This window comes from Vigna unguiculata, chromosome 1 (assembly GCF_004118075.2).
Source record: "Vigna unguiculata cultivar IT97K-499-35 chromosome 1, ASM411807v1, whole genome shotgun sequence".
NCBI classification, from domain to species: Eukaryota; Viridiplantae; Streptophyta; class Magnoliopsida; order Fabales; family Fabaceae; genus Vigna; species Vigna unguiculata.
Window position 1 is genome coordinate 41,432,720 of NC_040279.1, and position 27,172 is coordinate 41,459,891.

General features: G+C 31.9%; 5 protein-coding genes and 5 non-coding genes across 11 annotated transcripts; 3 read left to right on the forward strand and 7 right to left on the reverse strand.

Annotated features, from left to right (window-relative positions):
• The first annotated feature begins 409 nt into the window (after positions 1-409).
• On the forward strand, positions 410-492 carry TRNAL-UAA. Its single transcript has one exon. It is a non-coding gene; the product is annotated as a tRNA-Leu (tRNA).
• Positions 493-1,487: 995 nt separating this feature from the next.
• On the forward strand, positions 1,488-4,378 carry LOC114177308 (protein kish-like). Its single transcript, XM_028062596.1, has 6 exons — positions 1,488-1,660; positions 1,995-2,042; positions 2,120-2,226; positions 2,837-2,871; positions 3,791-3,875; positions 4,076-4,378. Exons 2-5 carry the CDS (start codon positions 2,040-2,042, stop codon positions 3,856-3,858), a joined length of 213 nt encoding a protein of 70 aa, XP_027918397.1. The 5' UTR covers positions 1,488-1,660; positions 1,995-2,039; the 3' UTR covers positions 3,859-3,875; positions 4,076-4,378.
• A 543-nt stretch (positions 4,379-4,921) lies between these two features.
• Positions 4,922-8,416, reverse strand: LOC114175020 (nuclear pore complex protein NUP54). Its single transcript, XM_028059780.1, has 9 exons — positions 7,816-8,416; positions 7,663-7,716; positions 7,317-7,376; positions 7,112-7,222; positions 6,206-6,271; positions 6,009-6,095; positions 5,644-5,745; positions 5,403-5,552; positions 4,922-5,246 (listed from the first exon to the last, which is right to left on the reverse strand). Exons 1-9 carry the CDS (start codon positions 8,245-8,247, stop codon positions 5,124-5,126), a joined length of 1,185 nt encoding a protein of 394 aa, XP_027915581.1. The 5' UTR covers positions 8,248-8,416; the 3' UTR covers positions 4,922-5,123.
• Positions 8,417-10,598: 2,182 nt separating this feature from the next.
• LOC114191658 (F-box/kelch-repeat protein At1g67480-like) lies at positions 10,599-13,679 on the reverse strand. Of its 2 annotated transcripts, XM_028080974.1 has the most exons (4): positions 13,595-13,679; positions 12,638-12,706; positions 11,682-12,551; positions 10,894-11,521 (listed from the first exon to the last, which is right to left on the reverse strand). In XM_028080974.1, the coding sequence occupies exons 3-4, from the start codon at positions 12,209-12,211 to the stop codon at positions 10,894-10,896; spliced, it is 1,158 nt and encodes a 385-aa protein (XP_027936775.1). In that variant the 5' UTR covers positions 12,212-12,551; positions 12,638-12,706; positions 13,595-13,679. The 2 variants fall into 2 exon arrangements, with proteins under 2 accessions (XP_027936782.1, XP_027936775.1); XM_028080981.1 differs by lacking the exons at positions 12,638-12,706; positions 13,595-13,679 and having other exon boundaries at positions 10,599-11,521; positions 11,682-12,211.
• Positions 13,680-18,959: 5,280 nt separating this feature from the next.
• Positions 18,960-21,926, forward strand: LOC114162472 (small ribosomal subunit biogenesis GTPase RsgA 1, mitochondrial). Its single transcript, XM_028046385.1, has 5 exons — positions 18,960-19,885; positions 20,479-20,694; positions 20,785-20,979; positions 21,070-21,263; positions 21,636-21,926. Exons 1-5 carry the CDS (start codon positions 19,250-19,252, stop codon positions 21,817-21,819), a joined length of 1,425 nt encoding a protein of 474 aa, XP_027902186.1. The 5' UTR covers positions 18,960-19,249; the 3' UTR covers positions 21,820-21,926.
• A 1,310-nt stretch (positions 21,927-23,236) lies between these two features.
• Positions 23,237-25,816, reverse strand: LOC114165152 (60S ribosomal protein L17-2). Its single transcript, XM_028049836.1, has 7 exons — positions 25,722-25,816; positions 25,594-25,630; positions 25,367-25,407; positions 23,923-24,153; positions 23,736-23,838; positions 23,599-23,666; positions 23,237-23,518 (listed from the first exon to the last, which is right to left on the reverse strand). The coding sequence occupies exons 1-7, from the start codon at positions 25,722-25,724 to the stop codon at positions 23,456-23,458; spliced, it is 546 nt and encodes a 181-aa protein (XP_027905637.1). The 5' UTR covers positions 25,725-25,816; the 3' UTR covers positions 23,237-23,455.
• On the reverse strand, positions 24,440-24,571 carry LOC114165396. Its single transcript, XR_003599701.1, has one exon. It is a non-coding gene; the product is annotated as a small nucleolar RNA snoR74 (small nucleolar RNA).
• LOC114165403 lies at positions 24,669-24,801 on the reverse strand. Its single transcript, XR_003599702.1, has one exon. It is a non-coding gene; the product is annotated as a small nucleolar RNA snoR74 (small nucleolar RNA).
• LOC114165388 lies at positions 24,899-25,032 on the reverse strand. The gene has a single exon (XR_003599699.1). It is a non-coding gene; the product is annotated as a small nucleolar RNA snoR74 (small nucleolar RNA).
• Positions 25,130-25,261, reverse strand: LOC114165393. The gene has a single exon (XR_003599700.1). It is a non-coding gene; the product is annotated as a small nucleolar RNA snoR74 (small nucleolar RNA).
• Positions 25,817-27,172: the final 1,356 nt, after the last annotated feature.

Here is a 27,172-nt window from a genome sequence, read left to right on the forward strand (position 1 = left end):
ATTCTTTATATTTTTACAAATTCTACTATTTATATTTTTATAAACATGATAAATTTTTAAATTGATAAATAATTTTTTAGATCAATTTTATTCAAAACTTAATTATAAACTTTAAAATATTTATCATGCCTTTTCTCGGTTTCTATTTTTTCTTTTAATAAAAACTCAAACAAACATAAGTTCATATAAAACTAGTTATATATAGAAAATATAATTAATGAGAGAAGTAATAAATTAAACAAATAAAATAATAAATAATCCGCGTTCTGTTTAAATATAATGTATATGTTATAAAATAAAGAAATTTAACTATCATTGAAACCTATTTATTAATTGATTTGTTTAATTGATGAAGGACTAAATAATAATAAATAGTCTAATAGCTTCAATTAGTAACTTCAATAAACAAGCTGGTTTGCCCGAGAGGTTAAGGGGGAAGACTTAAGATCTTCTGCAGTCAACTGCGCATGGGTTCGAACCCCATAGCCAGCATTTTAATTTTTTTTTCAGATGTCTAATAATGCTATCTAATAATAATCACTCAATTAATGAGGAGTTAAAGTAGTTTAATGCATTAAGTCAAATATTATCTATATTTTCTTTCTTTCTTTTTCATCACTAACCTCTCTTTATTTTGTGGTTTGATGACATTTCTAAAAGTATCAAAATATAGGTTTAAACACCTGACATAAAGAAAATAATTTAATTAACATATACTTGTTATTTATATTGATTTATTATGGTTATTTAATAATGTTTTATAAAATTTAGTCAACATGCTTTTACCTTTACGAAGTGAAAATAAACCCTTGAAAAAAATAAAAGATATGAAGTACGAAATAAAGAAAATAACTCAAAATTAATTTTTTTTTCAATTCCACTTTATTCTTTTAGAATGATTTTATTACAATAGGCTACTTTTCAAGAAAATAAAAGGAAGAAATAAGCCATAAAATAAAGGAATGAATTATGGCTCGTATTTTATTTATTTTTCTTTATTTCATTAAAATTGTTTTGATAGATTGAATTAGTATTTATATAAAGCAAAAGAAAAATAACCAGTGGGGGCTTAAAAAAATATAGACTAAAATGAAGTTTTTAAAATATTGAGACCAAGTTTTAAAAAATATAAATAAAACGATGAATTAATATTTTATTTTGACCTTGTTTATGCGGTTAAAATACATATTTACTAACATTTAACTTTACAAAATTAAAATATGATGGACAAATATGTTTAAAAGAGTCATATTAATATAAATTTTATAAATGTAATATTCATTTAATATATACTCAATATAAAATGATTATAAGATGAATAAACATAAATTACGATTTTGTGGTTTGGACAGTATTCTCTCAAATTCTAAATAACCCAAGTTCAAACATTACATGTCCTTAAAAAAAAAGAAGATATTAAAAATATAATTAGAAGATAGAAAGATTATTGTATTTATTTTAATTTTTTTTATAAAACTTTATTCTTTCACAAAATGAAAATAACCTCTGAGAAAAATTAAGGGAAGCCACGAAGTAAAGAAAAGGACTAAAGACTAACAGAACCATAAGGGTATTCTTCCGGCGAAGAACAACGATTTTGTCACCGGAAATTCTAACGCTCACATTTCTTCTGCCACCGGAACTCACAACTTCGACTCGGGTAATTGATTGATTCGTTTTTTTCTTTCTCTGCTTTTAATTCAAATCACTGTTTTTTCACTGTTTACGCTGCTTCATCGTTTTTTCCATCTATAACTCATTTTACGTAGATCCATGTTTGATTCAGCTTTGACCTATTGTATCCTAAATTCTTAAACTCTCAATCCTTTAGCTATTAAGGATCTACTCGTTTCGTTATTGTTCTTATTTTTAGGGTTTGCTTTTTAATTAAGTTTCGTGATTGAACTTGATTTAGACACTGTTCAGTTACTTGCACTATTGCATATTGTTTTGGATTAGAGGCCTAATGTGATTGTTAATGGAATCTTCTGTAGGGAGGGAGGACGGTGAAGATTGGTAAATTGTAAGAATACGTTGAGATGGTGAGGAAACTGAAAGTTTTGAATCGTTGTGATTTAATCCGTGGAATGTTTGCTCATTGCGTTGTGTTATGTTTCAGTCCGCGCTTTTCAATTTCCACTCATTTCTAACTGTGATACTTCTGGGGATATGTGCCTGCACTTATTTCAAGATGCAGTTTCCGGCAATCCTAGATCAGAAAACTGGGTATGTATGTTTTCATCTCTTGCCATGAGTAAATATGAGCTGTAATGCATATACAATTTAAGCGTATGTTGACAATGCTTCATTCGAGTAGCATAGCTGTGGGGCAGAGTAGGTCTTATTTTCAATATTGGTTTTGGTGTACTGTTGTTTCTGGTGAGCAATACCATCATATGCCATGTTGTTGTGCATGTTTGGATTGAAGACAATAAAGGGAGATGAAGGGAAGGGAAAGGAAATAAAAGTTTACCTCGAACCTTCCTCTTGTTTGGGAGTTTATGAAATGATTAAAAGAAAACGGGGGATTTTCATTTCACCCACGAAAAATCCTCGCCCTTGCTAATTTTTATGAACGTTTTAAAGTTCCTCCAAAAGTAATTTTGAACATCCGGGATGGAAAATTTTTGTTAACATGCATTCTTTTCCCTCTCCCTTCCTTTTTATTCTCAAGTGTTTGGTAATTTGTACATCTGAATTTTACATGTTCAAAATTCAATGTTTCATAACGTTTTTACCCTTGTTCCATTAGACGTGCAACTTGCAATAGTTTTTTTCATCCTCTATATCAGATATTTAGAACTTGCTGACAAGACATATATGCTTTTCCTGACAGGTTTCGTGGTTTCTTCTGGAAGGCGGCGAGAATAGGTAGATATCCCTTCTTTGATTTGCTACTACATTGTTATTGTTTACATATGCTTTTGAATGCACTTTTAAATACCTTTTTTATTATTATTATTATTATTATTTAAGCATTGGAAAAGAAGAATAGAACCCTAGAAATTTTCGTTTGATATCTTCTATGATGGTTTTTTTCTTTTCCCCCATGTGATTAATACCTTAACGGCACCAGATTTTTCAAGTTTAACATATTGAATTAATTGGACCAAAGAACATACTTGTGTTGATGACTTGCCCACTGGCAGCGGAAAACTTGGGGTAAAGGATGAGTAATGCAAATAGAAAAAATTTGGGTTACGGTTCTATCCTCAATTTACTTATGTACTACATCGTGATCATGCCTTTTACAATCTCAACCTTTTTTGTTAGTATGCTTTATATGTCTGTCATTTTTATCGTTCCTTTAGTTATTATGAAAAATTATTCTCAAATATTATTTCAAAATTCATCATTTTGATGCTACTTGTAATTTTCATAAATCTTCTTTTGGTTGTGATGGAACACTCATTCTCAATAGTTATAGGTCCTCGATTCTTTGTGAGTTTTAAGATGCTATATTACAGTGTCATTCCAAAGCTGTTTGTGGCATGGGCTACTAGATTTCTAGCTTGGCCATATAGTTCTTCAATTTGTTGCTTCACATTTAGTCCGGTACCAGCACGTTTGGTATGTTGTGGAATAGAAAATATGCAACAAAGTAAGTGAGAACAAAAACATATTCAAATCAGTTGCTCATTATGACCTACTGTGGAATTTTTACTCCTTGTGTTGTCTACATGTAACACTTTCTGTCTAGGTGTATGGCCCCTTTAGAATCATATATTTCATGAGATGTGGAATTTAATCACTGATATTATCTTGATTGTACACGTGGTTGCTAACACAGGTGAACGGTTAAGCCCGTGGGTAGCTGTGGGTTGCTTTATGATGGGTGTTTCAATAATCTTCTTCTAAGCTTTGTTTACTCAATAGTAAGTTATTATTCTTTTTCGTGTGCCCAAATATGATATCTGTCAGAAGCTAATGATGAGGAATAAATATGCGTAATGAGGAATTTTCTGGCGTACATCAAAATATTAAGAACAGTTTCTAAGCCGTATATAGAAATGACACCTCCTTTCATTGGTAATTGTCGTCAACATTAACAATTTTGAAATTTGATGGATTGCAGGGGCGTCCATTCTATGGGTCTACTGCAGTTTTATTCGCAAATTGCAGATCTACGACATGAGAGTTTGTACTTACGATTTCATCGGAGCCCTTGACACAAATTTGTTCCACCATATTGTTAATTATTTTTTCTTTGTTGTTGAAACTAAGTGGAGTTTTTGCCATTAATCCCCATAGTAGCATCACTACATGAAATTCAAAATGCTACTTATGATGGGGGATCGTGCTAATGCCGATAGCTTTGTCCAAATTTTATGAATATGATGCCTTCGAATCTGAATTACGCTGCCAATATTATACTAAATATATATAGATTGCATATAGCAGCTACACATTGACGGCGTGAATACTTTTAATGATGAATAGTTGAACACTTTCAACAGAATTGAAATGATGGTGCATTATTTTGTTTAGAAAATTATAGATATTAGAAAAAAATTGTAGTTTTTTCGAAAATTCTAAATTAAGAATGATTAGTGTCACACGTTAACTAAAAACTGAGAGTTTTAAGGATATAGTTTGATTAAGCATGATAAATAGTATAATTAAATAATATTTTATAATCTGGACCAACTCAAAAGTACCCACCATTTTCATATTTGTGGATTTCTTGTCATCACCGCAGGTAAAAGTTTCGATGTAAATCATCACTAACTGTACTTTTACACTAATAGAAAAATATTAAAAATCTTATTTCAGAAATCTCATTTCGAAATTATGTTTCATTAATTTCCGAAAGTTTGTTACAGAAAGCTTTCAAGCAAGTAATCTGAAAATCACTTTTATGAAAATAAAATAACCATTACAAAAATTATGAGTGTACCAAAAAATGATGGGAGCGCAGGAAGAAAAGGCCCAATCCACTTCCACTTGCATAAGTTTTCTCTGCCGATGGGAAGTTCCACCAGAGCAGCGGAAGTAGTACATTATATTTTAATGAACTCTCGTTACATTAGTTCCCACTAGTTACCAAATCATGATTCGTTAGAAAAAAATATATAATAAAATGTGATACAGCGCAAGAATGGTCTAGGTTTTCTAGATAAAATTCAAATCAAATTCTCATTTTCAATTCTTCCTGTGTCATCAGTGATCATAATCTCCATATCCCGTATATCTCGTTTCAGAACACCACCAAGTCTTGCAATGGCCTCCATTTGCTGTTGTAAAACCTGTTCGCACAAAATAGGGCATGTTATATTGAATTCTTTGAATGTATCATGAGCACTATCTCATACAAAAAATAATACTTTTTAAAAAAACAAAAAAGGAAAATCAAGAATCAAGATGTTAAATAATAAATCTCTCTCAAATTGTTTTCATCTCACCTCCTGTAGGTCAGCAAGACTTTGATCATGAATTTTGGTTGAGCCTGGAAGGTAAACGGAGCCACCAAATCCATTGCTATTAGCTTTAACACGAGATACAGTTAGTAGATTTTGTACCCTTCTAGACAGTTCCGCTCCAGATCCTTTCAGCTGTGAGATACAGAACATATTTCCATCATATAAGTTCTATCTCCAGAACCAAAGCAAAAGGGCAGAAAATGGTCTTGGATAAAAATTTTACCTGTCTAGTTACTGTGGCTAATTTCTCAGCAAGTTCAGCTTCCCCTTTCGTCAAAGGTATGCGGCAGCCTTTTCCCTCCAATGCCTCCACTACTCTCATTACCTTCAAACACAACATAGGCAGATATACTTAAGGAGCAACAAATAAAAATCTAAAGCTCAAGAGAAGCTAATTCATCAATTTGACTTGCAGAATATAGATGTAGAGTCGGGGCATATAATTGGAGGGGAACAGTAGAAAAAATAAGATATGTAAAAACTTTATATAACTGCTTATTACAGTAGCTAATTCCGTGCAGGGCGAACCAATTCATACTACAATCGGGAAAGCAGTTTCATTCACAAACACATAGCAGTTGTCCCTACTCTTAAAAGACGTTGCTGGAGAATTTGTTCCTTTTGTTTTAGTCTTTGAATCCAAGGAAGAGTATCAGCCTGAAAATGTCTTTGGAGCTGCAAAAGCATCAAACAAATGGAAAGAAAAATCAACAACAATGCATGATAGAAAAACCAGTATCACACATTATCACTGCTCCGAGTCCAAGCAAAGGGGAGAGCAGTACCATTTTAACATTGCTTTGGGTTATACGCAATCTCTCTGCATCAGAAACAATGACTTCATCTTGTATCTACATGACAATGTCAGAAAAAATGTATTCTCAAGGCTAAGATTATATCCAATCCACGTAATTCAACAACTTTTATAACAAATATTGAACTATTCTCCCTTCCTCACATCAAATATTGACTGGTGGATACATCCAAAAATTCAATACTCAAAGCATAACTTAATAATGTCTACAAAAAATGTTTGACACATTTGATTAAGAAACACTTATTCTTTGTCAAAATCTTGGTCCCCAGCTAATCTTATAAACAACTTTTGTATATAAAACGATGTTCACTTGTCAGGTATCATCAATGCTAATCATGTGCACTAAATTTTGAAATTGATGATCATTTACACGAGATATCTAAACACTGAATTACAGAAACTGGTCAAAAAGTTCCAGATAAACCTTCATTTAATAGAAAGATCATATATTTAAGTTACTGATACTATTCTAGCAGTTAACCTATCAAAATCTAATCATTTCTACAATATACAATCATTAGAAGTTTATGTTTTGTTTGGATATCCAATGGCATGCAAAATGGACCTAAGTACATAAAATGAAATAAATTTGTCATTAGTGTTTCAATATTATGTGGTGGGATGGAAGAAAGTTATCATTTAATTGTTTGGGAAGTGTAAAAACAGGGTAAGGAGACCAGGAAACAAGTTTCATCCCACACCCCAAATTTGGAAGGATTAAAACCTGGCATTAGATGGAATGAATAGGAACTTGGTATAGCTTCCAAGTTTAAACAATTAAAACAATTGCAACTAATGTCATGTCATTCCACTCTCCTTTATTCTATTCCTTTCTATCAATTCAATTCAATCATAGCTTAATAAAGCTTCTTACCTTAAGGCGTTGCGAAAGATCCTTAAAACCCTGGACAAGCTGTGGCCACAGACGTTCTCTATCTGCACTGTCCATACCTTCAAGCTTCCCCATTGCCTCCGCCCACATGATCTACCAACCATAAACTATTCCCACAATTAGCCAGTGCTAGAAAATGGTAAAAGAAACTCCCAACTACAATGTTTACTAGAAAAAAAAAACTTACGTCTGATACACCAGCAGGCTTCACTCTAAACTGTGGTTCCGTTACACTGAACAACAAATGCTGAACAACACAAACACACCAATGTGAGAAAAAAAATGAAGACCAACAAGTGCAATTCTAGAATTCACCACATGGTATCAGAAAATACTACTGATAACGCAGACTTGGACTTGAACCCTAATTTCAAAATTAGGAAGAAAAAAAGATGCACATAGCATGAAATACAAACCCAAGTATACATTAACTATGCTCATTGCACAAACGGGGCAAACACTAAACAGAATAATAACTTGACAAAGGATATATTTTGTATTTATTTATTTTAATTTGACAGTGAGGACGATACCTTGAAAGCGTACTTGGGGTTTCCAGGATCTTCCTTGTAAGCATCAACGATTGTCTTGTGGCACAACATGCAAACACAAAATTAATCAACGAAAAAAATGCAATAGCGAAAATTCGAAAACTGGATTCTGGAAGGAAAAAGAGAAAAAGATACTTGAACATCGCGATCGGCGAGAGAGAAAGGAACAGGTGCCACGTTAGCCATCTGAGTGGTTAATTGCGCATTTGGGAAAGGCGAGGGTTGCGGCGCTGCGAGGGAACTTTGAAAGCCGAAAGGAGAAGAAGTTGGTTGTTGTTGAAACAGTGGAGTTAGTTGTTGTTGTTGCTGCTGCTGTTGTGGTTGAGAAGAAAAAGGCGTGGACAGAAGGGAGGAACCGAAGGCAGGGGTAGAAGAAGCGCCAAACGCCGGTGTCGAAGACGGGGTTCCGAATGCTGGAGTAGAAGAAGGGGTAGCGAAAGAAGGGGTTCCGAAGGCGGGGGTGGAAGAAGGGGTTCCGAAGGCTGGGGTAGAAGAAGGGGTTCCGAATGCAGGGGTTGAAGAAGGGGTGCCAAAGGGAGATGAAGAAGGTTGCGCGGAGCCAAACATGGTGTTGTTGTGAGAGCGACGATAGATTGTGGAAAGAGCAAAATGGAAGATGAGATTGGTGTTGATTTGTCCCTCCCAAGTTCAAAGAAAAAAGCGCGGTCGAGTGCGTGATGCAGTGCACAGAAGGTGTTCGACGAAAGGTTTTTTTTCTTTTTCTTCTACCACTGATAGTGATAGTGTATTGACAAATAAAATAATATTTATGAATATATATATATATATATATATAATTAAATATGTTTTTAGTCCCTTAACTTTCAGTGAATTTAAAATTAATCTATTTTGAAATTTTAGACCAATTTACACCTTTATCCTCAAAATATGTGAATTTAATCATTTTAATCAAAGTAGATTTATTTGATGTTTTGTATGTATTTCAAGATTGTATTTAAGTTATTTATATTATTTGACACATTTTTGCTTTAATGTTAAATTAAATATTATTATGAAAAGTGTTTGAAATGTTAAATAAATTTAATAAAATTTAATTAAAATGACTAAATTTATATATTTTGAAAAATAAATGACTAAATTAATTCAAAATTTTAAAATAAATTAATTCAAAAATATACTAGAAGTTAAGAAAAAACATATGGAGTTAAAAAAAGTCTAACAAGTAGGATCGATGCTTTTTAATTTACGTATATTTTAAAATTTAAATTAAATTAAAAATACGGAACATGCGATATGTAAAAGAAAATTTAGTAAGAGTATGGATATCTAGGTTAAAGAATAAGTTGGCCCAACATCACATCAGACCGGAGCAATCACGTTTGGGCCGAATTTGGTTAGTCCAGACAATTTATCTTCCTTTTATATCTCGTACTTTCTTCTACCATCCTCTGTAATATGAAAAATATCAAAGTATTTATGAAATAACATCTCAATAAGCAGTTAAAAACTATATTTTAGAGATTGCAACCAACGTTTCAAAGTAATCTAAAACTATTTCAAATTACATAATTTCAATTACGGAATACAATTTGAAGAAATATTTCGAAAATATTTTAAATTGTCTAATCTAAAATACGATTTAAAAAAACTATTATAGATTATCTAATTTATAGATAAATATATAAGTGACTTACGGGAAACGTGTAATTCAAGAGATATTCAAATAATTTTATTTAAGTAGTACAATTTAGCATAACTCAATCCTACTAAACTCATTTAATAATATGAATTTTGTCTAGTGCCTTAAGTCTTGAAACAATAAGTTAGAAATTCAATTTTTAATATGATATCGAAAATATTCATAATCAAGACTTAAATTTATTATATCATCTACTATTAAATTCTTGCTGATTCTCACATCCGATATTCTTGACATACTAAAAATAATAAAGATTCTAAATTGATTGAACATAAAATCAAAATATAAGTGAAGAATTTTACTTTATAAGATGAGGTTAAGCTATACTAAAATGTGCTGTCTTATAATATAATATTATAACATAATTTAGTGAATAGGTTTGACGGAACCCGACATAATAGACCAAATAAAGTTGACTTTGAATAAATTTTTAATGACTAAAATGAGATACTTTATAAGTAAACAAGGATATTTTAACAAAGACACTATAGTTATGGGTGCCAACCGTAGGATGAGATGGAGGAAGAGAGTGCAATTAGTTATTTCTATTTATTTATATATAGAGGGGAGGAGAAATATATATATATATATATATATATATATATATATATATATATATATATATATCATTGCTTTTAACCTTTTTATTTTATATGACTGGGAGCATAAGCCACAAAATAGTCAAGGGTTGTTAGGTCAGATTTGGATGAAAATGTTCTTTACATTATTATTTCCTCTTGGATAAGAATAAAGAAACATCACGAAAAAAAATATAATTTGCACCTGCATAATTTTTATTTCTACTTTACTCCTTTATGGATTCATTTTATTAGATAAAAACTAAGGAATTTCATATTTATATAATTTGGTGTTTATACATTTTCAATTTTTTCATTAAGGTATAAGTCGGTGTAAAGCCAGTTTATATTGTTCATTTTGCCATCACAAAAATCATTATATAAAATTTACTAACTTCTAAGAAAATTACCAAAAATGATTTCTTATTGATTGATGTAACACGTTTTTATATGGACAGTAAATATTTATAAATTTGTCTCAATCAATTGAACAATTCATGTGAAGTGAATTGTATGGTTGAAATTCATTGGGCTGTCGCTGTCATGTCTGATATTTCACCCAATATGCTCAACTTATTTCCGTCTCAGTCATAAAGTTTGAAAACCAACCAACCAAGTGCACCAACCTCTTAGTATTGGATAAAAAATTCTAAAGCTGTCACTTTTATCAAACTAAAAAGTCCAAAAGAGAGTAGCTCACCCACCACAGTTTTAAATACTGCTAACAAAAGTTCATTCATCATCACAAGACCAAGGGAATTAATCCCTCACACTCCATCATACACACAAAGGGCATTCATGAAAATGCCAGAGCCAAGTATCTAACAGCCACAGACAAGAAAAAAACTACATAAAATGTGAGGGACACTCACCTCAATAAGAGAAGTTATTACATGTACGAGGTCATGTGTTGTGCAAAGATTGTTTTGCACCATGTGACATCCGAATCAATCTTAGTAAAATGCTGCTATGGTTTCATGCCTTGATTGTTACACAGTACAAGCACAAACCAGATGGTCTTATGTCACAAGTTCGCCACTCTGACCCCAGAGCTGCATTCGGATCATACAACAATGTTTGATGAGCATGTTCTGCGAGCAGAGGGAAGAGCAGCAACTTGCCATCCAGCATCCCAAACCGAAAGCCAACACTAGTGCTCCCTGTCAAAGGAACCGGTACCATTTCCCATGAATTGTCCTCTGGACTGAATATAGCCAGCTTCCGCTGGTTCTTCCACTCTATGCAGAACAACTTTTTTCCCACTACTGCATGAGCTGTGACCATAACACAGCCATTCTTAATCTCACACCAGGTGTGTCTCTCAGGGTTGTATATATCAACAAACTTGGAGTTTCCAATGGTGAAGCTTGACCTTCCACCCATCACATAGAGCTTACCCTCAAATCCACAAGCAAAACAACCCCATCTCGGACGGCGAAGACTCTCTATCAGTGTCCATTCGTCAGTATCTGGATCATACACCTCAGCACTGGACAAACTGTCTCCATTCTCCCCATACCCTCCAACAGCATAAACCAGACCATTCACTTCAGCACAAGCAAAGTCATAACGAGCCACATTCATGTTCGACAAACTGCTCCAGCTGCAATAGCATAGTAGAGAATGGAGCAAGTCAAAACAAAATTAAAACACACACACACAAATATACCTATGACATAACAAACATTTATGTTTCACAAGTTAGGAAGAATAGGTCCATCACATGAAACAATTTCTAGGTAGAGTGCTTAAGGAAACCATACCTATTGAGGCAAGAATCATATTGGTGAACCTCTGCTGAGGCAGAGGCAGTTCCTTCAAGAGCTGAATAACCAGCCATAACAAGAAGCTTTCCATTAAGAACCACCACTCCAAACCCAGCCTTTCCTGGACCCGGCATTGGTGGGAGAGATCGGCATTTACGACCGAGACAATCCACAACCTCCCAATGACTTTCCTTTTCTTCACAGTCTGTTGTTAAGAAATAGAGCCATTCCTCAAGCATCCCAGCCAATTTTCGCACTGTGGTGAATGCTTTGCTTTGAATAAACGATCTCCATCTCTTACAGACACCCCCCATAGCAGGGAAATTGGAACGAGGCACAAGTGCCAGACAATACTCGGCCACATCATCAGGCAGCCCAGGTAGAATTGGGCTATAATCTTCACTCAGTGCTTCGGAGAAGAAACAATTATCACTTTGTGAAAGAGTTGATTTATCTTGATTGGTCAAATTGGTGAAACACATATTTGGCTGGATAAATCTCTTCTTTCCAACAGCAAGATCAGGCATTTTTTTTTTAAACCAGCAATTATACACTAAATATCTAGAAAGTTTTTAGTAGAGATCTTTCAACCAAATAGTGTGCAAATGTGTTACTGAGAAGCATGTAACTAAAGAAATTCATAAAATCCTTCAACAATTGGGATTCTACGAGACCAAGGCATGAACGATGTTGCAGAACTAATCACTTGAGCAGTATGAGCAGATGATTTTCTATGCTTTGTCCAGTCTGATTCAAATTCCATAACAGTTATTATTCTGCTCCCACTGTGATTCTTCTTAATTGTCTTCTGCAAATTGTTTATTAAATTGCCTACGCTGTATCCTCCCTCACACATTGCCCAGACACCTATCCAAATATGGCAAAGATGATCATATTTTGAAGTCAAATGCAAAACCTAATTAAAGCTAATCAACAAAATTAGAAAGGCATACCAGAGTAGGCCATAGAAGTTGCCGAGACTTAGCCACCGCAAACTTCCATTTTCTTCAAGTTCATATAGTCTGAAGGAAACAAATAGGATTTATAATAAGAAAAGTTCACATAAGAGTAAGAAAAAATTGAGATATAAATATCAAAGTGAGAGAAAAAGGTTCAAAATCTGCAGATTTAATGGACAAAAATGCATATCAGATATTAGCATAACACTTGATCTAAAAAAAAAAAAAACCGAAGTTAAACAACAAACAAAGACAAGCTTCCAGTGTTTTCTACAAATCTCAGCATACAATTAATTACCTACCAATTAATATTTAAACTAACGATAAAAAAATACAATAATGATAAATTTACCAGCACCTGTTAACTTTCTAAAATGAATAAGAGGAATCAAATATCCTATACCTGAAAAAAGAAAAATCCAGAAGCACAGACAACCACCAGATCTGGAATTAACCAGCAGCTAATGAAGTAATTCAGATTGTTTGACAATAAACACAGCAGGTAACAATCTGGAAGGGGAAATATTACAATCTATTCGGAAATTCGATTTGATTTATAAAATGAAGCATCACAAAACTCCAGAGCCTAAAAAATTATGAATACACGCATGTTTCATTTCAGATAAACAACATAAATAAATAACATAAACAAATAGCAGCGCTCGGAAGCTGAAAAGTTTGTAGCAAGGTTTCGAATACAATAACAAGGAAGAGATTCAAATGTTCGTAGATCTGTAGTAGAGAAATGAAAGCAGAAAACTAGAACAGAACAAAATAAAAAGAAAGAAAGAGAGGAACTAACAAAAATAGAAGATCGAGATTCAGAAGAAGAGAAGTTGTGAAGGTGAATACATAGAAACAAACAGATAGAGTGTATGGAGAAGGTGCTAAGAAGAAACAAAGAATATTTATAGGATTAGGAGCAAAACTGTAGGAGAGAAAGACACTCACATAATGCGACCAAGTCAAGACCAGAAAATGGCAACGTAATTAAACCAAACCAAGCTTAGTCTGTTTGTGTTGGTAAGAGGTTGTGTTGTGTTGTGGTTGTGTTCCGGAGTTAGAGGAAAATAGATTATTTTATAGTGCCAAACGAACAATAACCTCGTGTGGTAACATTTTTGGTCAAGATATTGTTGCGGTAATTGATCAATCAATGGTGGTAAATGTTCTGTTGACAAATTGTTACTCTTTAGGTCAATGTCTTTGATTTTATTTTTGTTAATAATTATATTTAGAAAAATAAATTTTTTATTATTAAATTTTGACAAATTTTTTTTATAAATTTATTTTTAAGTGATTTTTTCATTTCTTTATTTTTTATTTTTAATATTTCAAAATCATTTAAAAATGACATCTCATGTTATAAGATAAAGTTGTCAAAATTTAGTAGTCAAAATGTCATTTTCTATTTATTTATGAGTATAAAAAAATAAAATTGTATATAATATAATTGATTTGCTGACCTGTTACATTGTTGGTGATATGCACGATTCGTTGTCTTTATCTTTTTAGAAACTTCCCAAAATAGTTGTGAAATGCAGTAAAAAAAGTCATCGTGATCTTAAAATATTGTGTGGGTCATATTTATAAGAAAACGTTATGAGAATTATTCTTTAATTATTAAATAGTTAACAAACGTGAAAGATATCCTTGAATGTGTAATTCATCATTCAAGTTAGTTTTTCGTAGAAATATTTTTTTCTAACTAATGCTCTTTACTTATTTTTACTAGAAGAATTGTTAAAATTTACGAGCGTATTGAAAAATATTATAAGAACATTTTTTATGTATCTATTGGAGTTTTATTTTTAATCTCTTAATCAATGTCGTGTTCTTTTTTAACATTTACAAAACTTTTATTAAATTAAAATGAATCATTTTATGCAACTTGAATGGACAAGTATATGCTTATATGATTGACTCACGTAGGGTTATTTTATTGGATTTAGAAGGACAATGATACATTGAAAATTAAATTTTGACAATTTTTTTTTTATAATTTAAGGTGACATATTTTAAATAGTTTAAAAATATAAAAAAATGAGAAAATAAAATATGGAAGACCACTTAAAAATAACATATTAAATTATAAGTGAAAGTTGTCAAATTTTAGTTGTTAAAATTTTATTTTCTAATTTAAAAACTCGTGTAATAGTTTATGTAACATTCAAATAGTAATAACAGTGCATTATTTGTAAAGAAGAAAGAAATAAAGAAAGTGAGAAATAGAAGGAGTTAGGTTGTATGATTTGTTAGAGATATAAATCTAGTAGAGTGATGAGTTAATAAGAAAAAATATATTTTTACTAGAGGATAAAAATACACAGGTTTGATTAGTATTATGATGCAATGTTACCTTTTTAAAGTCTGATTTAAACTATATTGTAATTTATATAAACGTTATCTTAATATTTAATTAAATAGGTAAAGTTGTTAAAATAAAAACCATTTTAAATAATTTAGATTCTAACTATTTTTGAAGAAAAAGAAGAATGGATTAATAATATAAAATCTTAACACGAACTTCCAGTTCCAAAATATCAGTGACGGAGGAGGACGAATGTTTTGGGTAATGTTTAATTAATTCATTTGGTTAAATAAATGGCAATCGAATCAGACAAAAAGAAAGTGAGAAATGAGACTTAAACGTGCTCTTATTTTTTTTAATTCCAATTATTGCACCATTAAAACTAAAATAAGAGTAGCTTTGTATATTAAAACATGGCTTACCTAAACATTAAGAATTCAGAATTCCAAGAACTGCAATTATTCTTTACTAATCTGGATCTCTTGCAGATGCTTTACAACTATACACAAACACAAACTTATTTTAAAAAGAAAAAGGAAATTCTTAATTTCATATCTTTTTACACCAAACAAAAAAAATATATATCTATTAATTAGTTTATATTACTTTTTATTTTTATAATTTCCATATTTAGAGGAATACTAAGAATGCTTTTAAGGTGTGTTTGTATTAATAGAAACTCCCTACCATTTCAACTACACAAAATAGAGATTTCTTTATGAGGATTATTTTCTGTGAAACACACACCTAAACTTTTTCTTTTAATATTTTTTTCTGTTACAAATTAAATTGATTAAAACCCGCCAATTTTAGTGGATCACAATAAATTAAAATTAATAAATATAAAATGCTTTAAAAAGAAAGTGTTAAAGACAATACTGTCTGAATCTATCTTTTAATTGTTTGTTTTCTAATTCAATCAAAAAGTTTAAAATAATTAGTTAATGATTTTTTTAATGTAATTTGTTTCTCTCCTTTTTATTTAAAATACACGAATGGAGTTTACTTAATACTATAAATTTTGTTTCACCACAATTATTTGTTAGGTGTTTCTATGGTGAAAAGAAACACAACACATGAGAACCTCTTATTTAATCATACTCGAAATTTCCATAAAACCATTGATATGATTAAGACAATCCATTTTGATGTTCAATTCTGACAAATAACATATTCTGTGATTATAAGTTATACCAGAAACAGAACCAAAACAAATAAAGAATCAAAGATATTTGGTGTGTTATTGGGACGTGCCACTAAATCAAAACCAGTGGCTCCAAGAATCGGAACAATGTTCGAATTTCAATGTTTCCCAGGTTAGGGTTTGAGTAATTGGAGAGCAACCTAGGCCTGTCACTGATTCTACGGAACAGAACACCACACGTGTTGCAGTTTTGTGAAAGCTAACTGGGATTATTAATCAAGCACTTTGTGCAAGATCACTTTGGTTCTTTTGAAAGACAAATTGATATGGGAGTACTTATTATTATTATTATTATTAGTCAATAAGAAAAATAATATTATAATTTTTATTTTTGATGTGGTTTAATATGTATTATTAATTAATGTATTATTATTTTTTTAATTAATAATTTATACTAAATCACATTAAAAAAAATAAAGAATCAAAATAAAAAAATAAAAAATAAAAACTATAATATTATTTTTTAATCATCAACTAAGAATACAATTTTGTTTTACTTATTAAAAGCATAATAGTTCACATGTCAAGATTTAATTGAGAATGGACCTACTTAACTTTTATAGTAAAACGATTAAATATCATTTGAAATAATTTTTCTAATTAATTGTCCTACTAAAGATTTTTTTTTTTTGAACTGTGATTCGCCACAAATCACCTTTATTATGGAACAATCATGTAACCTGCGAGAAATGATCGCAACATTGTGATTTGTCATCTTGTTAAATATTTTTAAAATAATAATTTTGCAAATTAATCAAGAGATAATATATATTTATTTCTTTCAAATTCACAAAAAGCTAGAGCAAAAAGGTGCAGCGTTCACATCAAATCCTATCATCTTTTTGTAAAGCTTTAATCACTAATGATTATATTTATAAAGTTTATATGTTTTAGTTTTAACTGGAACTTAATTGCCCCAATTCTTATAAACACTTATTTTAACTTGTTTTAGTTCATACACTTTTTTTTTACCTGGCTACTGATACAAGTGAAAAAAATATTTTCGGTGTAAAACTATTTTTGTCTCAAATAAAAAATAATTTATTGACACTATTTTACAATCATTAAACATTTATGTATGGATAAGATGATCATCAAAAAAGTTAAATTTTTGTAATTAAAAGGTAAAGAAAGATGATATAAATATGAGTGTAAAAATATTTTGGATATCAAAATATTGTTGTATTGTTTTAAAAATTAAAAAAAAAAATTGGATAACATTAAATAACCATTTGATATTTATCAAAAAGTAGAACAATAATAAAAGTAATATTTTTTATTTAAAAAAAAGTATAATTTTTTTTAAGGTGTCAAATAACAACATTTTTTGTGTAAAAAACTTATGGGTGTCAAAACATATGTTTCAAGTGGAAACAAAATTTATCTCACACTATTTGACACTTATGAAAGAGTAAACGTGTCAAAAAACATAAATTTTTGTATTTCAAAATTAGACAAAAAAAAGTGAAATGTAGTTAATAGTGGTGTAAAAGTGTAAAAGTAATTTTGTTGTCAAAATGTAACTGTCCTAAATGAAAAATTGTTATTAAACATCATTTTACAACAATTGAACACCTATGTGCAGGTAAGATGGTAAGTAAAAACTTAAATTTTTATAGTTGCAGAGATAAATTGAAAAGTAATAAAGGGTGATGTTAAACGAATGTAAAAATATGATTTGGATATCAAAACACCGTTATCTCAAATTAACACAAAAATAATTGATAACATTGGACATCCATTTGACATCTATTTAGGGGTAGAATATTAATAAAAAAAATGTTTTTTATTTGTATAAAAAAAAGAAAAAGGTAAATATTACACAAATGAGTCAAATAGGTGCACAAAATATTTTTATATAAAAAAATTTGTAGGTGTTAAAATATATTTGTTCCAAATGAAAAAGATTTTATCTTACACCATTTGACACTTATGCAAGGGTAAGCATGTCATAAAAATGTAATTTTTTTCATTTCAAAAATAAAACAAAAAAGTTAAATACAATTAATAGTGATGTCAAATGGACGTAAGAATAATGTAAAAATAGCTTGGATATCAAGATGTCATTGTCTCAAATGAAAAATAGTTATTTGATTATATTTTACAAACACCTATGTGTGGATGAGATGGTTAGTAAAAAGGTAAAAATTTTGTAACTACAAAAATAATTTTAAAATTAACAAAGGATGATGTCAAATGAATGTAAAAATATTTTAGGTATAAAAATATCACTGTCCCATATCGTAAAAAAATTGATAATATTGGACAATTATTTAACATTTGTATAAGGATAGAATAATATTAAAAAAAACTTATTTGAAAAAAAAAGTGAAAATTACATAAAGATGTAAAATGGTCGTAAAAAAATTTTAATATAAAAAGTTTTTGGCCGTCAAAATATCTTTCTTCCAAATGAAAAACACTTATCTCACATTTTTACATTTTTTGCCTTATCATCAGTATCTTGTTTTATTTTATATCCTACATACATCACTAAAATTCATGCTAACTATTTATTTTTATATTTTTTTTAACAAAGTTTTGTTGAAATTTTTTTGATAATAACGAAACTTCAATGTATGAAAAAAGATTTGATACGATTTAAAAAAATATTTGATATGATTTGAATAAAAATAAAATAAAATATAGTCTGTGTTAAAAAATAAATTTCGTCAAATTTTATTAAAAAACTTATCAAAATATCACGGTTGTAATTTACACTAAATCAATATTACTTTTTCATTACATCACCTTCTCAAGAAAGAATAAAGAAAAAGAGGTAGCCATACTGGCAGTAGAAAACTCGACGTCGTTTAAGAGACAAAAAGCGTAGTTGATAGACATGCCTAGAAGATAGCAGAAGAGGTACCGTCGTTTTGTCTTGTTAGTGTGGTTTTTAAACGTCGTTTCGATAAAGAGTGCCCAAAACGGTGACGCTGATGACCTTCCTCTCTCTCCGTTTCCACGAGAACAGAGTCGATAACACTGTGAGCTCAAAACTGTGACTAAAACTCTGTAACACAGAACCACTTCCGATTCTACACTCACTCAGTAGCTACACTGATAGATTCGTTTGTTCCGTTCCATTTCTATGTCGTTGGCATCATCATTCTCGATGCTCCGGCACCGCGCGGTGGCTTCCGCCGCTCCTCTCCTCCTGCGCCGCTTCCGGTCACTCCCAATTGCCGCCCGGCAGCAGCAGAACCCTAACAAGCAAGCCGCTCCGAGCCGCAACCTTCTGAAGGCGAAAAAAACGTTGAAGGAGTTTTCCTCTCTCGCCCCTGTCCTCTCCCTGGAAGACAGTCCTCCGCTCACGGAATCACAGGCCATCGGCGTCGTGGCGGCGTCGCAGGCGAATTTCATGCGCGTCATCGTTCCCGAAAGCGACCAGCCTCCTTCTTCTTCTGGAAGCTTCCGCGGGGTGGAGCTTCTCTGCGTGGTGAGGGCGCTGTTAAAGAAGATTAAGCGCAGGGTCATGGTCGGGGACAAGGTTCTTGTCGGTTCCGTGGATTGGGTGGATCGCAGGGGATGGATTGAGAACGTTTTCCACCGATCTTCTGAGATTCTTGACCCTCCCGTTGCCAACGTCGACCACCTTCTCGTTCTGTTCTCGCTCGAACAACCCAGGCCTGAACCGTTTACCCTCACACGCTTTCTTGTTGAAGCTGAATCCACCGGAATTCCTCTCACGCTGGCACTCAACAAGACCGAGCTTGTGGATAAAGAGGTGAGGTTCACGCGCTATGCATTGTCGTTGTTTGTTCTGCCGTCATAACTATGACTTGTAGGCAGTGTTTGAATAAATTTCCCCCAAATCCACAAGAATTAAAATGAATTAAGCTTCTTGCAAGCTAAAATCAATTTACTATATACTGTGTTTGGATTCAATTTCCCATTATCAATTCCAATTCCATGTTGAATGCCCAAGCAACAAATAGTAGCCACTTTTTTCAAAATTTCAATGTGATTTTGTTTGGGGGGAAAAATTGATCTTTTTTGGCTATCCAAACACGCTAATAGTCTTTTGTGTATAGTGGATGGAAAGCTTTGCTGAATGTTTGGACTGAGTCTGGATAGAAGTTGAGAAAAAACACTAACAGGAATTGGAATGCACATTCTTGAATTTAAAGTCACAAAATGAAGAAGAAAGAATTTATTGTTTTTTTGGAGGAAATGTGCTTTTGAATCCTCATTAATAGAATCCACCTGATGGAAGAAAGCATTTTTTGCCCAAGATTTCAGTTGTTTCAAACTCGCAATCCAACTTTTACTACATTATGGTCTAAAGCAATTGCTTGATTTTGCTTATGTTCTTCATAGATCATTAGTTCGTGGAAGGCCAGGCTGCGCAGCTGGGGGTATGAGCCGGTTTTTTGCAGCGTTGAATCTGGACATGGACTTGATCTTCTTGCATTCAAGCTGAGGGATCAAACGACAGTGATTGTGGGGCCTAGTGGAGTTGGGAAGTCTAGTTTGATAAATGCCCTTAGAAGCAATCCTTCTGATGCTGCGGAAGGGGAAAATTGGTTTGAGCCTGTGGGTTTTCTTTGTTTTATTCTCTTTTTTTTACCTCTACCTACGAGACTTTGATGTTTGTGTCACCCCTGGATGCGCTTTACTTTTCAGATTTCTGGAAGCAAGTGGCTTGAGGATCAACGCGTTGGGGAGGTTTCCACGAGAAGTGGTAGAGGAAAACATACTACTCGCCATGTCTCTTTGCTTCCAATATCTGGAGGGGGGTTTCTGGCTGATACTCCTGGATTTAACCAACCCAGTTTATTGAAAGTGACAAAGCAGTCTCTTGCACAGACTTTTCCTGAAGTCAGTGATGCATAACTTGTATTTTAATAAATCCAGGGATAACAATGCTTTTCCTGTTTGATTGATCTTATCATCTTTCTTCTTATTCAGATCAGGAAAATGCTCAGTGCAAAGGAGACTGAGAAATGCTCATTTAAAAATTGCTTGCATCTGGGAGAACCTGGGTGCATTGTGAAGGGAGACTGGGAAAGATATTCATTCTATTTTCAACTTCTGGATGAAATCAGAATCAGGGAAGAGTTCCAACTTAGGACATTTGGAACTAAAAGAGAAGGGGATGTAAGGTATGATGAGCCTTTGTTGATTGCAAACCAACGCTATCAGTTAATTGGAAAGTATGATGCTTTGATCAAAGAGTTCAATTCTGGGATTTTTATCCTTTAGTAAAATTAACATTTTTTTTTGCAGTTATTGTGATTATGAGGGTTTTACTCATTTTTAAAAGCTGATTCTTATACTTTTACATGTTAATGTATATAGATACAGACATGAAAGAAGCTAACAAATTGCATTTCCTTATTGAAGATTGTGGGGAAAACAATAAATTTGTGGAAATACCAATAAGTATTTTTCCTGTAACATGTAGTAATGCAAAAAGGATCTCCCACGGATTATTGGTATGATATTCCTTACAAGCACCCTATAATCTTTTGCAGGTTGAAAATGGGAGATATGGGTGTTCAGCAAGCGGAACCACGGTTGGAACCTAAAAAGCACAGGAGACAATCTCGGAAGAGGATTAACCAGTCAATTTTAGACGACTTAGATGATGATGACGACGACGACATTTATGAGGAAAATGATCCCATTTTAAGGGCGCTAAGGGATGAAAACTCTTAGAATTTGGTTAGCCCCCAAACTTCTCATTGTAAATAGTCCCTTTCCATACGATGTATCTCGGAGTGAGCTAAGTTCCTATCAATGAAGTTCATTTGTGTTTTGCTTGACCCAGATCTCTATCAGGTTGGTTCAATTTTGTTTATAGTCCATAAAAATGTCACCGATAATACACTTTCGAATTCTGATAACGGAAAATGTTGAATCTATCCACAAATCGGAGTTGAAGATACAGTTACGATTATTCGAGACACCGGTAATACTAAATGCGATACCCTTAGATATTGTTGTGGGTTCATGCATTTGTAAACATGTAGGAAATTCATGCATTTGCATCATACTTTAATACCCACAACGGTCACCACCATGGCCCCTGCTTCAAGAATACAAAATGTATCTCTTGTCTAATTACTTACTAATTTAAATTCAAAATTAACAATATCTCGTCACGCTTTGAATTTAAGCTTGAACGTTGGAGAATTTTTCACAAATAAAACATCGATATTTTTTCACAAAAATAACACAAGCTCTCAATAACATTCTATCCAATATTTATTCGTATAATAGTTTTTATCTATTTTTAAATAAACTTCGACTTTTAAAGAGCCAAATTCTAACACGAGTCAAAATCCCATTTTTCAATAATAATTATCTGAATTAAGTATTTCTTTTCCTTTTTAATTTTCAAAATAATAAAAACATAAACTACAAAGGAATAAATGAAATGATTATAATATGAAAAAGTGAGGTACAAGAAAATAATGGTTACAAATAGAAAACTGGACAAATTGTTTTTAATAAAAGGCTTGTTTAAAATGAAATTTTAACTAGAATATAGTATATAAATTCATCTTCAAATGATATTTCTCTGAAAAATAATTTGTAACACAGTTTAAGTAAGCGTAATTTTTAAACATTGGTAACAATTATTTATCACAAACAATGCCATAACATTTACATAGAACTCGAACGCTCAAATCAAAAGTATACGTCAATAACTACGGTCTTCAACTTTTACAAACAACTTCGGCCGATTTGACATTTAAAAAAAAATAAAATACTCACTGGTTGATTTGATCATTGATCCCCTCAACATTAGTGGATATGACAATATATCCACAAATGAAGTTGTCTGCACTCCTAAAATGTAGACTTGTTTTCAAATCCTTCTAATACAACACCTCAATTATTCACATTCTATAATAGTAAAATGTAATCTTTATTAAATTCCCTAAGAACTCAGCTAGAAATATGATGTCTAAACTTCAGAAAAACATAATACTGAAGAGATTTTAGAAGAACAAAATCCATACAAAACTCTTTAAAATATATTTAATTACAAGAATATAAAAATTACACCAATGAGAAGGGATGACGGTTCGTCACAAACAGAAATAACAGATTAGACAGAAGATCAGCATTAACGAAATAAAATCCCAAATAAAAATACCTTTTGAATTTTAAGTACTCAATTTTTGCATGGTCAATTAACTAAAAACATAGTATGCTCAACAAAAAGTGCTGTTCAACATTCAAATGCGGCTCATCACAAATATTCAAATTTAAAAAATGAAAACGATCTTCAAAACTGACATAATCTAAGAAGGTGAATCCCTCAATAACTAGCATCAAGAGCAATTTAAGATGAAGCCCCACTACGAAGAGCACCCTTCTTCTTGCTAGTTGCCAATTGTGTCTCCGGCTACAATACCAAAAGTAAATAATATTTTAATACAAAGAAGGAAATCAAGATAATGTCAACAGAGAGATGGGCACTGTTACCTCTTTCTTCACAGGCTCTTCCTTCTCAGATAATATCAGCTCAATATGGCAGGGAGATGACATATAAGCTGTAAAAAACCAAGTGTGTTAGAAATCCATTAGAACAAAAACATCTATAAATAAGTTCAGAAACATACGGTTGATTCTTCCATGGGCTCTGTAGGTGCGGCGTCTTTGCTTCTGTGCTTGATTAACCTGGATATGAGAAATATAGAGAGCATCTACATCCAAACCTTTCACCTGTGGCAAAGCAATAAGTTAACGACCATAAAAGTTAACATTTATTTACATGGTAAATCAAATATAATAACAAAAAAGACATACTTCAGCATTACTCTCGGCATTCTTCAGCAAATCCAGGATGAATTTAGCTGATTTGACGGGCCAGCGTCCTTGTCCATTGGAGTGTCTGTTTTTGGCCTGAGCTGTCCTCCCAACACCTCTGCAAAACCGTCGGAAAGGGATAGCTTGTTTGTGGGCCAACACATCCTCCAAGTATCTTTTAGCTTTAACCAGAGGCAACTTCCTGATGGCAAATGCAGTCTCCCTAGTGTTCTGTAAATGAAACAGAGAAACATGAGAATAAATTAAATTATACAACTACTTGCTGATGGCAAATGAAGTCAATCACTAATATTTAACATTGATAAACTAGAATGTAAAACATATAAATCAAAAGCAAAGGTGTTCATATGCTATAATGTTCAAAGGAACCTACTCATTCAAGGGAATTTCCTTCAAAGTATAACAATATACTTTCAAATAAATTTTACAAAATCTATATTGGGGAAAGTTTTATTTTAGAGCATATTCAAGGCGTAATATAAGCATTATTAAAAGAGTATGTTCCATCATTTACTGAACCTTTAGTCACAACAAAAAGACATAGGTTCACCCAATAACAATGGAGAATATTATATCCCTGAAGTTTACGAGAGGTCAGTCAACACAACTGCCAAACCCCTGCTTTTTTTCATCAGGTTTTTCACATACGGCACACAACATAATGGATATGCACATGAATATTACATTCAATACCAATGTTACATCATTTACTGAATATTAAAATAATATGTTCCATCATTTACTGAACCTTTAGTCACAACAAAAAAAACATAGGTTCACCCAATAACAAGGGAGATTGTTATATCCCTGAAGTTTACGAGAGGTCAGCCAACACAACTGCCAAACCCCAGCTTTTTTTCATCAGGTTTTTCACATACGGCACACAACATAATGCATATGCCCATGAATCTTACATTCAATAACAATGTTGCATCATTTACTGAATATTAAAAGAATATGTTCCATCATTTACTGAACCTTTAGTCACAACAAAAAAAAACATAGGTTCACCCAATAACAATGGAGACTATTATATCCCTGAAGTTTACGAGAGGTCAGTCAACACAACTGCCAAACCCCTGCTTTTTTTCATCAGGTTTTTCACATACGGCACACAACATAATGCATATGCACATGAATCTTACATTCAATAACAATGTTACATCATTTATTGAATATTAAAAGAGTATGTTCCATCATTTACTGAACCTTTAGTCACAACAAAAAGACATAGGTTCACCCAATAACAATGGAGACATTTATATCCCTGAAGTTTACGAGAGGTCAGTCAACACAACTGCCAAACCCCTGCTTTTTTTCATCAGGTTGTTCACATACAACACACAACATAATGCATATGCACATGAATATTACATTCAATTACAGATATTAGGGGTAGTGCAAGGGTAACAAATCAAAGTACCTTGAAATGCACTCTGAGGTCTGCGCCCCTTGCCTTGCAAGCTGCAAAAAAATCATCGCACAAAAGCATATTATTAGTTTAATTAACCTAAAAATCAACACTAACAGAAAAAATCATTCTTGTTCGAGGGAACAAGCACGTAAAAAATAAAATAAATAACTAGGGCAAAACTCAAATAGAATGAAAATCACAATTTTGCAAAATAATGAAAATGAAAAGGAACTTACACTTGGTGGGATTTTCAGGTTCTCTGGAGTACTTCACCTGAGAAAAATAAAAAATACACAGAAAGAGAAAATAATGAGATCTGACAATGAAACTCGTAAGAAAAACCTGAGAAACATTGGTCACTTACCATGACGGCTCTGCCTTCTTCTTCTACTTCTTCCGCGATTGAAGAAGAGCAACTGCTGAAGGACGAAGCAAACTAGGGTAAAGTTTAGTGCTGAATCGCTTTATATATAATGGATAACTGTATCGGAACTAGTAGGCCTGATTATGGACTGCAACCAGATCCGGCCCAAATTAACTACGATAATATGTAAAATAATTTGTCTCTTGGGCCGAACCTATTCAAGTCCAGAATAAGAAATTAAATTACTATTAACAAAATTATAACTTACAAAATAGTAAAAATGTTGTATTTGCGACCTTATAGTTATTGGAAAGTAATAGATATAATGTAAAATTAAAATTATAACTCAAAATAAACTCATAATAGAGTGTTTAAACATTTTCACAAATAATTTATCTCTTGGGCCGAACCTATTCAAGTCCAGATTAAGAAATTAAATTACCATTAACAAAATCACAACTTACAAAATAGTCAAAATGTTGTATTTGTGACCTTATAGTTATTAGATATAATATCAAATTAAATTCATAACGCAAAATAAACTATTTGTAAATAAAAATTATTTAATTTTTGGAACTCAAAACACTAATTTCACTTTTTTTAACGCAGTGGAATAAAAAGAATCTATAATTATTATAATTTCATTGATAATGTAAACAAACAACACAAACACATCTGATTTAAAATATAACATGCTTGTATGATGAGATTTCATAAAGTGGAAAAGAAAAATCTCTTTACGTTATAGATTAATATATTCAGTAGAGCTGGTAAAACGGATAATCCGGTTCAATCCATCACGGATTGATGATTTAGTGAGTCAATCTAACCCGGTTTACTTTTTAGCGAGTCAAGAAAGATCGAACCCGGCCCGACCCATCACGGGTTGGCGGGTTAAACGAGTTGACTCACGGATTCACTTAATTAAAAAAAATACAATTTATTTTTTTTCAGTTAAAACCAAATTATAATTCTAATTAAAATCTACATAAACTTTAATACAATTTAAATACAAACCAAAATCAAAATAGTACAAATTATTTTTGTGTTAACTAAAAAAACAACCTAACATGACCCAAATGTAAAGTCCAACTTGATAAAAAAACACTTGTGTGACCATTTTATCTGCGGATTGGTGAGCTAATCCGACTCACCACGGATTCAACCCAGATGAGCCGGGTAAAAAATCCGTATTGAAATTTGTAAAAAAAATTTAACCCAACCCGACCTAAATCCGTGGTGAGCCGAGTTGACTCACAAATTCCAACCCATTTTGACAGCTCTAATACTCAACATATATTTAACAAACTATTATTTCAATACTCTATTAAAAACATCACTATTATAAAGGTATGTATAATAAAAGTTACATATACCATCTTCAAATATATTCTAGCAGTAAAATGACCATAAGTATCAACTCACATGGTAATGCAACTTTTTTTTTTTTT